General features: G+C 39.9%; 1 protein-coding gene across 1 annotated transcript in view; it reads right to left on the bottom strand.

The window, feature by feature from the left end:
• The window catches only part of MEGF10 (multiple EGF-like-domains 10), a 169,036-nt gene that overhangs the window by 60,067 nt on the left and 96,106 nt on the right, over positions 1 to 12,863 (bottom strand). Inside the window, exons 7-8 of the mRNA XM_011981200.1 lie at positions 2,926 to 3,172; positions 903 to 1,023 (exon numbers count right to left, since the gene is read on the bottom strand). Of these exons, the coding sequence (XP_011836590.1) occupies positions 903 to 1,023; positions 2,926 to 3,172 (368 nt within the window). The remainder of the gene's footprint in view (positions 1 to 902; positions 1,024 to 2,925; positions 3,173 to 12,863) is intronic.

A 12,863-nucleotide genomic window follows, 5' to 3' on the forward strand; every position in this document is an offset into this window, starting at 1 on the left:
AGGAACGGAGGTTGGTGATCAACAGAAAGAAAAGCTTTGGAGAAGTAAAGCTGAATGAGAACAGAAGAGTCTTGGCAATTCAGTCCCTTGTAACCTCTGAAAGAACAGCTTCAGCACTGCTCATGGAAATAGAAGGTGATAAAAAAAAAAAAAGTCAATTGCTCTGTTAAATAGTTTGCTAATGAAGGAAACAGTTATTGGTTGCTCACTCATCTGCCTTCAAGCAGACATAGGCACAAACCAACTCAGAGAGATGACATCAATATTATTCTATTTCCTGATTTCAGATGTCTAATTTGAAGCTAATTGTTACTGTGTATTCTACGTAACTCTAAGCATGTGAAATTGCTACATGAAGAAAGGGTACCCTGGTCGAAGTTTGTAGAATATGTTGAATAGCCTCTTCTTGCATTATCACACCCAAGGCTCTGAGAAGTCCTGCAATATTTGGTAAATGTGGTTTACCTCAATGTATCCCCAGATTTATATGATTTTTTTTTCACATGACACTTATACTGTTGAGAATAATGTTCCCAAAGAACAACAGCAACTCCTGGAACAAAATTATGAAAATAATTATTAAATAAATCCAGTGTTTATCAGCACTGTCATGTGAGACTAGATATTTGTCTCTCTTTTTGTATCTTTAAGGGAAATGCAGGACAGATGGCCACTATCCTTTACATGACAACCTTTAATGCATTTCAAGTCTAGGACTAAATCACCTTCTTCTGTCTCCTCAGAACTGAAGAGCTTCGGCTTTAAAATGGCTTGAGTCTTTCCAATCTTCAATCATCATGGTAACTTTCTTTTGTGCTAAAGTCTCCTGCATATGTATTCACTGAGTATCCTGGAATGGGTGACTTTGGGGCGGGGACAGAGGAGGTGGGAAGGAAGCTTACCATCCAGCCAGAAGGGCAAGAGCATTCTCCAGTGACGTGATGACACACTCCTCCATTTTGACAAGGGCATCTCTGCTCACACTGTGGACCATGTTTACCAGGAGGACAAAGATCCTCACAGCTGAGGGATTAACATGTGACAAAGGACACTGTTATTTCCCAGACACATGATCCTCAGGTTCACAGGCACAACAGCGCCCAGGGTCCCCCAAATAGACAAGTTTTCTGTGTTCAATAATCGCTTCATTTAATTAATTGACATCAAGAACATTAATCATATTGCCTGGAAGTGTCTTTGAGGAGTCACCCAGTCCTTCCCTTTGTTTTGGGGTACTTTCTAATAAAGCCATTTCAGTTGGAAGAGAAGCTGTCCTGTCTGAGAACACTGAGGAAGAAAACTGGTCAAACACTCATTGGTGACAGGAACTTTTCATGTAACTCTTATAAAGCGCTTGTGCTCCAATTTAAGTCTACCTTTGTTTATGTGTTTGTTCTATTCCCAAAGAAAATTGAGATGTTGCACATCACACCCTTTGTGCACATATTCATCATTCATTTTTTTCATTTTTAAAATTGTACTTTAAGTTCCAGGATACATGTGCAGAATGTGCAGGTTTGTTATGCAGGTGTACATGTGCCATGGTGGTTTGCTGCATCTATCAACCTGTCATCTAGGTTTTAAGTCCCGCATGCATTAGGTATTTGTGCTAATGCTCTCCCTCCCCTTTTCCCCCACCCCTAGACAGACTCCGGTGTGTGATGTTCCCCTCCCTGTGTCCATGTGTTCTCATTGTTCAACTCCCATTTATGAGTGAGAACATGCAGTGTTTAGTTTTCTGTTCCTGTGTTAGTTTGCTGAGAATGATGGCTTCCAGTTTCATCCATGTCCCTACAAAAGACATGAACTCCTTCTCATCATCCATTTTTGGCGTTCTCTCCTCCTGACTGACAAGTTTCCCTTCTCTCACCCACCCACGTGTCGCATGGCCCTTCTTCTCTAAGCCTTTGTCTTTCCTGGTCTCCTGGGAATTCGCTCCAAGTTTCCCAGAGCCCAGTTCAATTGTGGCCTTGATGAAAACCCATAAAAGCAATATTAACAATTAAACAGTTTGAGATAATCTTCAATTCTGAAAATCAGGGCTTTCTAGGGTAATGCAATTTTTTTCTTTAGCTCCACTCTACAGACATTTAACACCGTTGGCAGGAAGTGTTTACCTAATCAGTCATATTTTGTTTTTTCAAGTTTTAGTTCTGTGATTTATAAATGTAATTTTCTCGGTAAGAGAATAGCTTTTTCTATCTCTTACTTTTTTTTAGCAACTTCTGCCTCTTAATTCTGTTGGTGAATAGAAGTGAACTGAAGCATGCCCTTCCCACAAAATAAAGACAGTGGAGGTTAAGTAGTTGATTGAATGTTCCTCAGAAAGAATTAAACTGTGTGTGCACATAATCTACATAGATGTAATACATATATCTTTACATTCACAAAGCAATATGTATACATGGGCATTAAATAACGTATGTATCCCTAAGACTTAATCTTTTATTATGGACTATTTTTAACACCTTCCTCCTTTTCTCTTCTAATGCACTGAACCCACCCAGCTTTCCCCAGCTATTTAATTGCCACAAAGAGCAAAAAGACATGGACCATTAACACCCAGCAGTATAGATGAACGTAATCTCGGGAGATCCAAACAGAACCCCAAATATGCCCCAACAACCCCCAAATAGTGCCATTCAACACAACATCCTGACTGACCCTCTTTCTCTTTGCCTTGCTAAAAGGAAAGCATGGAAGCTGGCCCTTAGATTCAGGCTGGGCTCTGATGTCCAAGAGCCAGCAGCAGCAGCACCTAGTGGCCATCACTGCTGACCTCTGCATCTGTGCCTGCAGCCTAGACCCATCAGTAACTCTTCAGGCAGCAATGCAAACTGAAGCACAAGAAATATGATGGCAGCAGCAGCATGAATGGAGAGGGTGGGTGGGCTCCGCTCTGCTGCTGGGCAGCATGTGACTTACAAGGCTCCGGTGTATCCTGGTGGGCAGCGGCATTCCCCCGTGACGTGGTCGCAGGTGGCTCCATTCTGGCACTGGCATCTCTGATGACAGTCGTTACCATAAGTGCCCTGCTCACAGCGGTCCTCACAGCGCCAGCCCCGGAAGCCCGCAGCACAGTGGCAAGCCCCGGTGATGGGGTTGCACAGAGCCCCATTTTTGCACTGGCACCGACTGGTGCAGTGGGGACCCCAGTGATCACCATCACAGGCTGAGGTTGGGGAGAGAAACAATGAATATCAGAGCATGGGTGTGGGTAAGGGAGAACCAGATTTCTTCTCCTCTTGGGGAGAATGGCTTGGTGCCCTCTCATCGTCATTCATTAGCTGGACATCAGGGTCCTGGCCCCAACCCATGGCAATGCTTCACAAACTGGTACTCAGCACCAACTGGGCCACCTCCTATCACTCCATTGCTTAACTTCATTGCAATCATGTCAATAAAAAAATAAAAAGTCCCCATGCGTTTATTCAGACTGTGTTCTGAATCCAGAGTGTGGGGTCTGATGTGGCTGGAGAAATGGGCTAGGGGAAGAGCTCACGGGTTCTGCAAGGAGAGCAGGCTGGCTAGGCAGATGGGAATGATCAGCTCATGCAGGGACTTTTTTTGCATATGAAGGGGTTTGGATTGCATCTTGTGAACAAGGGATTGGTAGTGAAAGATTTTAAGCAAGAAGGGAGAGCACAGATTTGCCTCCTCCTAGGTGTGTGGAAGGAGTTGACGATGAGAGGCAGAGAGATGGAGCAGGAAAAATGGCAACAGTCCAGATCACCGTCACAGGCAGTGACCATGAAAAGGGAGAGGGGACCCAGAGGCAGAGGTACTGGGGAGTGGACTGACCCTGCTACAGGTCTGGGCCAGAGTCCCAAGTCCTCTAAGAAGGAAACTACTGATTTGCTTTTAAGATATCAGTCAAAACATCTGTGATTGGAAGGTAATCAGAATTACCAACCAAAAAAATAATAATAATAATAATGGGCAGAAAAAAATGGACAAATATGCTTAAATACATTGACATATTTAAAAAAATAAGACACGCCTGAAGCTGAAGAATGCACATTAAATAAAAAGATAATAGAGAAACAAAACTGGGTAAAAGACAAAGGAAGAAAATAGCATTTGAGAGATCTATTTAAAGTGCATTTCCAAAGAAAAGGAAGAGAGGCTTCAATATAAAAGTCAGTGAGTAGAAAAAGGGAGTAGGGAAGGAAAAAAACTTCAATTCCAAACATTCTAAAAAATTAGAGACGGTGATGATAAACAAAATGTGTACTCTTAATACGTATTGCCGAGCCAGCAGCATATTTATTTATTAGATGCTATAAAAATCACTTGAAGAAGAAGCACCCTGCCTAGAGCTCTTAGAATAAACTGCTTTTATGATTAAAAAAACAGTTTCATTTCGTAAAAATTTTGTAACCTCAACAGACCTGGAATAAATTGTTCAAAAGAAAAAAACTCTAGGTACACAGCAAACATCTCATCAGAAGTACTGAATCTGTCTTCCAATATTTGAATCTATCTTTGATTTCATAATATCAAAAGGTTTAAATGAATAATTCTGTTTTTAATCAGTATGACTTTGGTCTCATTAGTACTTTAATAAACACACTTTAATACAATTAAAAACAATGAGAGAGAATTATGGAACCTAAAGTAGATCAAGAAAGCAATTACCTAAGAACTCACAATCTTCTTTCACAAAATAAGATTAGGTGGTAGTTCCAAAATGAGACTGAAGCCTAATTGTTATTCATATGAGTTGTTTCTTTTATTGCCTATGGATATGGACAATGAGTCTTTTTTCCATTGTAATTCTTTTAATCTAGGATCTTAAAAGAAAAAAAAATCTTTAAGAAAATTGCATGGTATGTTCCTTTTGATCCTCTCAGCTACCCCAGGTAGAGAAGACTCCGTCCTGTTTTGAAGGGCCTCCGAAATAAATTACACATGCCTTTGTAACTTGTTACTTGATTCATCAATCCTCAAGAGTAAGAAAAATCATTCCACATGAGCCAAATTCGTTATCTTATCATTGAATCCTTTTCTTCTCCTGACTTTTTCACAGTATAGTAAACCAGTTCACCACTGTCCTCTATATTAAAAACGACCTTATTTACAAATATGAATGCAGCTTGGCCTGCTCTTCTCTAAATACTACAACTCTAACACTTTTACTTAGTTTCAAAAAGTTTATTTGGTTTCATTTATCCTTTTACTGAACGCTCTCCAAAATTTCCATGTCCCTCTTAACTTCTAGGAGCCTCAGATATTGAATTAAATATCTGTCAACTCCTTATGTTCAGTGGAGAATTAGTTGACTGACAAAAAATAAATTTTACCTAATAAAATTACCTTGATACAAACAGCAAGATCATGTCAAAAGCACTTTAAAAAATCATGGTGGGTTATTACAGAGTTTTCCCCCATGTGACACTGTGGTCTTGGTGGCCCCAAGCACACATGCTTTACAGAACATGTTTTATAAAACAAGAGAGTGGTAGGGAGAAGTACAGGAACTAAGGGGACAGGACTGATTTCTCCTTTTCTTCACAACCGTGTTCTACACCTCATTCAACAACTTATCTCCCAGTGGAACAGTCAGGCAGACACCAGCTCTGTTTTCTTAGGATTAGAACAGAAAAAGAACAACAACAACAACAAAAAACTTTGAAGATATCTTATCATGATAGAAATGAGTTTAGAGCAGAAATTGATAACTATCAGCATAGAAAAATGGGTTTCAGGCTTTTCAAGAAATATTATCATGTTGACATGGTTAATTTCCTGGCTATATCCAAGCACAGTGACATGTTTTCAAGTGATAACTTCCCCGCTTTGGCCTGTATTTTCCTAAACTGCCACTAATACATGGACCTCACAATATGAATACTGTTCATTAACATGGTCTATTCAGGAAAAAAATTCACATACAGATCTTTACAGACAAATAGGAATTAGAACAAGTAGGACACAGAAACCTGGGTTGAATTCAGACATTACTGTGACTTCCTTTCCTTTCTTCATTTGTCATATTTAACCATTTCAACGTATCCATTTTTAAATGTATCCCAGTGAGTTATACAGGCTACAGCACATAAGCCAGCTTTCATCCCTGATAACTACAAGGGTAAACTGACTTTGTCTAGACTGGAGGCAGAATTCATTCCTTATGTTTAGTGCAGAATTTGACCAGTTATTCTGAATTGAAGTACCATGTTTGGAGAGACAGCTTGGAGAGAGTCTGAACTCAAACCATCTGACAACTTTTCCTTAACACTTCACTCCAATCTCACAGGGCAAGAGTTTCTTTCGCTCCACAAGAGAAAGTGACTGGTTGGCTATTCCCACTAACAACTTATAAAATACGTAGTTAACATGAAAATAGCTTGAGTATTCTATTTTTAAAAAAGAGGTAAAGGAACAAAATTTTATTTCAGATTAAACTGAAAGTGACCTAAATGCTATGAGCAAGTGCCAACTCATTTTCAGCCTCTGGTTTCAGTTCTTACTGTACTAACTGCCGGAAATGGGCTCTCAGATGCAAGATGCCCAGATTCCTGCAGATATTTCATGGAATGGCTTAATGAGAGTCTCAGACAGGCACAGACAGCTTGCTCTAATAGGCTCTCGTAATAAGTTGGAAGTTTAAACTGCTGGTTTAGTACTACTAGGATTACATATAATTGAAGCTCCAATCCTTAAGTAAAAACTAGTAGAGAACTGGATCTTCTCAAAACAATAGACTCACATGGGAACCCTTATGGCTATAACTTTCAATACCCCAGTAACCCCAGGTTACATTCATGGGCTGGGTACTGAAGTTCATTCAAATGATATTTTTTAAGTACCTGCCATGCGTCAGACATGGTGCTAGACTGGAATTCAAAGGAAAATAAAGAGCACAGGCTTCTACAGCTTACCATTTAATGACAGAGACATCAAGTCTGAGGTAATACAATACTGAATATAAGTAATAAGGTCAGGGGATGGATGAGGTACAATGGAAAACATAAGGAGGTGATACTTAAGCAACCAGTGTTGGTGTATCAGAAAAGGCTTCCCAGCTAAACTGTTGCCTAAACTGAGACCAAAAGGCAGGGTGTGCCACATTTAGGTACGGGGTAGAGGATTGTTAAGTAGGAAGTCTGGGTGTGAGGGGTGCAGGGGCTGCAGGGAATGATACACGCCAACAGCCAAAAGACTATGAACACTAACTTGATTCTCTCTGCTATTGTACTATGGCCATTAACGTTTTTACAGCTCTGTACACAACAAAAAGAAGTAGGAATAACTATGGAGAGATAGTACACCTGTCCTCTCGCTCCCTCAGCACTCCCCAGCCTTCCAAATGCAGCTCAGGAAACTCTGTCCTTAGGCACGCTTTTGAGAACCGATCCAAGATACTCTCTGTAAATAGTATTATCTACTTTCCATGTCATTCACTTTGCACTCAAATGATAATTTTTCTTTATTTTACTTTTTGTAGAGATGGGGTCTCACTATGTTTGCCAGGCTGATCTTGAACCCAAGGCCTCAAGAGATCCTCCATCCTTGGCCTCCCAAAGTTCTAGGATTACAGGTGTGAGCCACTGTGCCCAGCAACTAGTTCATAATCTTTCTATTTGCTGGCCTAGTTCTGTAATTTCCAAATGAAACTGAATTTCATAGATGTTAGGATGCAATGACACCCTTTCTTCATTTCAGCAGAGTCAATAGGTTTTGCACAGCCATGTATGACAGTCATCTGTTTGACAATGATGATTAGATGCATTCTGATTTCAGAGGTGAAAATCTGTGCACCCTGAGTCACAATAAAAATGATGTTGAGACTGATGCTTACAGTGATAATGGTAACCTCCCCCGTGAGTGCAAATCCGCATTTTTTTTTAAGACCGGGTCTCACTCTATCACCCAGGCTGGAGTGCAGTGGTGCGATCTTGGCTCACTGCAGCCTTAACCTGCCCTGGGCTGAAGTGATCCTCTCACCTGAGTAGCTTGCACTACAGATGCCCACCACCACGATCAGCTACTTTTTTGTATTTTTGGTAGAGATGAGGTTTCATCATGTTACCCAGGCTGGTCTTGAACTCTTGAGTTCAAGCTATTTGGGCACTTTGGCATCCCAAAGTGCTGGGATTACAGGAAGGAGCTGCTGCAGCCAGCTGGAAACTAGCACTCTTATATAGTACTACAGGACAGTAAATTACCACATCCTTATTAGAAAGTAGTCTGGCAAAGTCTAATAAAGCCCCTTTACCATCAATTCTTCTTTTGGGAGTTTTTCCCAAAGAAATAAGCATGTATATGTGTGTGTGTGAGTGTGTGTGTGTGTGTGTGTGTGTGTGTATAGATACACATAAAGACAATAACCATTCATAAAAGATAAATAGCTAACTCATTAATAATAACTTAGCATGCCCACAGACACTGTTCCAAGCACTCATGATAGATTAACCCTCATAGTGACCCTATGAAATAGGTGCTATTGTTGTCCCTATTATGTAGATAAAGAAATTAAGATCCAAGTGACTTGCTCAAAGTTACACAGGTAGCAAGGGGTGAAGCACAGACCTCCTGCCTCCAGAGTCTGTGTTCTAAACCACTATATTTCACTCTCTCCAAAGCTGTAAGGACATTTATCCTAGCACTGATTATAACAATAAATTGAAAACAACCTAGTTTTCCAGGAATAGGCAACTGGTCAAAAAAATTTGGTACAGTCATACAATGGAATACTATCCATTAATTAAATGATTTTATAGAAGATGACTGTATCAACTGGAACAATATTTATGATATCATAATTATAAAAAGTAGATTTTAAAAAGGCCAGACACAGTGGCTCATGCCTATGATCCCAGCACTTGTGAAGCTGAGACAGGAAGATCATTTGAGGTCAGGAGTTAGAGACCAGCCTGGGAAACATAGCAAGACCCCACATCTACGAAAACATACAAAAATTAGCCCAGCGTGGTGGCTTGCACTGGTAGTTTCAGCTACTCAAGAGGCTAAGGTGGCAGGATCACTTGAGCCCAGGAGGTTGAGGCTGCAGCGAGTCATGATTGCTCTACTGAACTCCAACCTGGATGACAGAGTGGGACTCTGTCTCAAAAAAAAAAAAAAAAAAATCTCAAAAAACAATGCACCACATAATCCAATTTTAGCAACATATCAGAATGAACCCAATGAAACTGTCATTAATTTAGGTAAAGACAGCCAAATATCAAAAATTGCATATGGTTGAAACTGCTATCTGGGGAAAAGAGGAAAAAGGGTGAAAATGAGAAAGAGAGACAGAGAAATGGCATCAATGGGTATCTCTGGGTCTTGAGATTATGTACGATTATTCTTTTACTCCTTTGGTTTAACCAGGTTTTCTAAATGTTTTACAGTAAATGTGTATCCTTTTGGCAGCAAAAGAAAAGCAAGCGGTAAGATTTTTTAAATGGTTCTATCTGCTGAGCATTTACATCATGCCAGGTTCCGTGCTTTATGTTTTACCTATCTCTTTCTTTTTAAAAAGGAAGTACATGTGCAGGTTTGCTATGCAGGTAAACTCGTGTCATGGGGGTTTGTTATACGGATTATTTCATCACCCAGGTACTAAGCCTAGCATCTAATAGTTATTTTTTTCTGATCCTCTCCCTCCTCCCACTCTCCACTTGCCAATAGGCCCCAGTGTCCGTTGTTCCTCTTTATGTGTCCATGTGTTCTCAATATTTAGCTCCCACTTATAATTGAGAACATGCAATATTTGGTTTTCTGTTCCCACATTAGTTTGCTAAGGATAATGGCCTCCAGTTCCATTCATGCCCCTGCAAAGAACATGATCTCATTCTTTTATATGGCTGCACAGTATTCCATGGTGTATTTGTAGCACCTTTTCTTTATCCAGTCTGCCACTGATGGCCATTTAGGTTGATTCCATGTCTTTGCTATTGTGAACAGGGCTGCAGTGAACATTGACGTGCATGTATCTTTATGTTAGAACAATTTATACTCCTCTGGATATATACCCAATAATGGGATTGCTGGATCGAATGGTAGTTCTGTTTTCAGCTCTTTGAAGAATCACCACACTGTCTTCCACAATAATTGAACTAATTTACACTCCAACCAACAGGGTATTCCCTTTTCTCCACAACCTCGCCAGCATCTGTTATTTTTTGACTTTTTAATAGTAACCATTCTGACTGGATTATACCTATTTCTACTCCTCATGACAATTATGACAAGCACATAGAGGATATTTAGGATTAGAACATTTAGGTAAAACGTCCCAAAACTAATCAGTGGGGCCATCAGTATTCAAACCCAAGGCTTTCTGCACACAAAAAGTCAAGGGCTTTACATGAGGCCATTCTGCTCCTGAAGTACTGAAATTATGTCTCAGTTAAGTATAATATTCCACCATTATATTTCTCATCTAATATGAAACCAGCACTCTTTCTAAGGCAGAGCAACAAATGATTAATGATTCACTGAGTAAGGCTTTGGGGTCAGCCAATTACTCAGTATTTAGGGACACTGAGAAAGAAATTACCTCAGTAGTGAGAACATAAGACATTTCTCAAAGAGAAAATAAAATTAAAGAGATAGCCAGATTTGAAGAGCTTCTAGAAGTTGATAATAATTCTATGTAGGCTGGGCATGGTGGCTTACACTTGTAATTCCGGCACTTTGGAAGGCTGAGGTGGGCGGATTGCTTGAGCTCAAGAGTTCGAGACCAGCCTGGGTAACCCATGGGTGAAAACCCATCTCTACAAAAGATACAAAAATTAGCTGGATGTGGTGGCATGCACCTGTAGTCCCAGCTACTCAGGAGGCTGAGGAGGAAGGATTGTTTGAGTCCAGGAGGTCGAGGCTGCAGTGAACTGAGATGGTGCCACTGCACTCCAGCCTGGGTGACAGAGTGAGAGCCTGTCTCAAAATAATAATTATGATAATTCTATACAAATAAAAAAGCTGGAAAACTTGCTATGAACATAGTATCAATGTCATTAGCTTTAAGAGTATATAGATCTGAAAACCAGACCCATGTAGTACCTGGCACATGGCTGGCACTCAGAAAATATCTGGTGAATAAATGAGAGTTATTGTGAATGTAGAGAGCCATAACTTTCACAAGCAGAGAAACCCATAAAATTATCATCAAAATTCTAGGTAGATTCTTCTCTCGTAACATGCTGCAAACCCTCGGCCCAATTTTCCATGCAAAGGACATGAAATAGAGAGTGGAAGGGGAGGCTTTATAAGATATATTGAGTTTCTACCATGTGCCAGGCATTATTACATTATGAGGGACATTATGTAGCTATTTAATTTAAACCTCACAATAACTCAATGAGTTAGGTATAATTATTCCAATATTTCCATTTGCAAAATGAACTCAGATGGCCATTTGTTCAAAGCCACTTGGCGTTCGAGTGGCAAAAGCAAGGGTTCAACCCAAGTCCATCAATGCAATGTCTCCAAAGCTGCAATCATCCCTTATACCACACTGACCACCCCAAAGAAGTGATGGTCATCAATTACATACAAAGCCGGAATCAGCGCAGATTAACTGCTTCTGCCTGGTTTTCAAAGGGGAACATTCTAGAACAAATGTCTCACAACGGTTTATCTGAGAAATAATAGTTGTTTGCTTAAAATGACAGTTCCCAGGCTTCAAGGTGTAGCAGCAGGTTCATCAGAATAGTTTTGATAAGGAATATCCTATCATGCCCATAATCACACATGTATTGACAAAAAACAAGGCATTAGAAAAAATCTTTGAACACATGTAAAGAATATAGTAAATCTCCTTTTTTCATGTAGGACAAGAAAGGGGACATCATTAGAGATAAACAGAAATGTTAAATGGAGAGGTGCTCTGGAGGAAGGAATAAGGATACATTAATACTTGTCTCATCTAAAGGACTCCATCAGCAACCAACCAAGCAATTGATAAAAATAGATGAACTCATTTTGCCCTTTAAGAAAGAAGTGATGTTTACCATCATGTTCACCTTGTTACAAAATTCCTCAATCACTAGCTGTCTCAAGGAGGGACTGTAGCCTCTTTACATTGGCTAGACCTGGGCCCTAGCTGGCCCACGGCCAATTCAGTGCTACAAAACTTTGGGGTAGTCCCCAACTTTTATTTTTTTGTAAAATGAAGATGGCAGAACACACTAATTACACAAAAAGTACTTTTTGTTATATGTGACACTGCACAGATCTAGTAACAGCAGAAATTTTATTCCATGATTTGCACATTGGGATGTCCCAGCCCAGCAAAAAGAATGCCCTAGAAAAACATCCTCCAGCTATGTATGAAGCTGCACTAACGTGTCTGACCTTCGTTTGTATTATTTGTTTGTCTTGCGTGAGTCATTCATGCCGGAAAGGACAACTTAGTTCTCACAATGTGAAATTTCAGACACGAAATTGCCCAGTAACTCTATAAAGAAAAAAAAGAAGCCTCAAACCTTTCATTCTTTTTTACAAAGACAACTGGAGTGAGTTCAGGCCTGCAAGGAAACCCAGAACTACTTTACATTTAGTCTTCATTGCCAATTAAAAACTGGGGTTTAGACATTTCCTACTTGCTGGTGACTGTATGTCAAGAAGTGTAGGCTTGTATATAGGGTTCAGAAACATAAAAAGAGAAATAAACAAAAACATGACTTTCTTAGTAATCCCCACTTCAGCATAAAAAGATGTCATAAATAAAATCTGGAGAATATTGCCAAATTGACAGGTGCCACAGAATCTCACTGCCTTGATTTTTCTTCAGTTTATCTACGCCCATGGTTCACCAACTAAGACAACAGAAGCAACCTTGAAATGCAGTTTGAACTGTAAGACACTTTTTAAAGGAACTGATTCTAAATGACAGATAGCAACAGAAATGCTGA

Source organism: Mandrillus leucophaeus, unplaced genomic scaffold (assembly GCF_000951045.1).
Source record: "Mandrillus leucophaeus isolate KB7577 unplaced genomic scaffold, Mleu.le_1.0 Scaffold221, whole genome shotgun sequence".
NCBI classification, from domain to species: Eukaryota; Metazoa; Chordata; class Mammalia; order Primates; family Cercopithecidae; genus Mandrillus; species Mandrillus leucophaeus.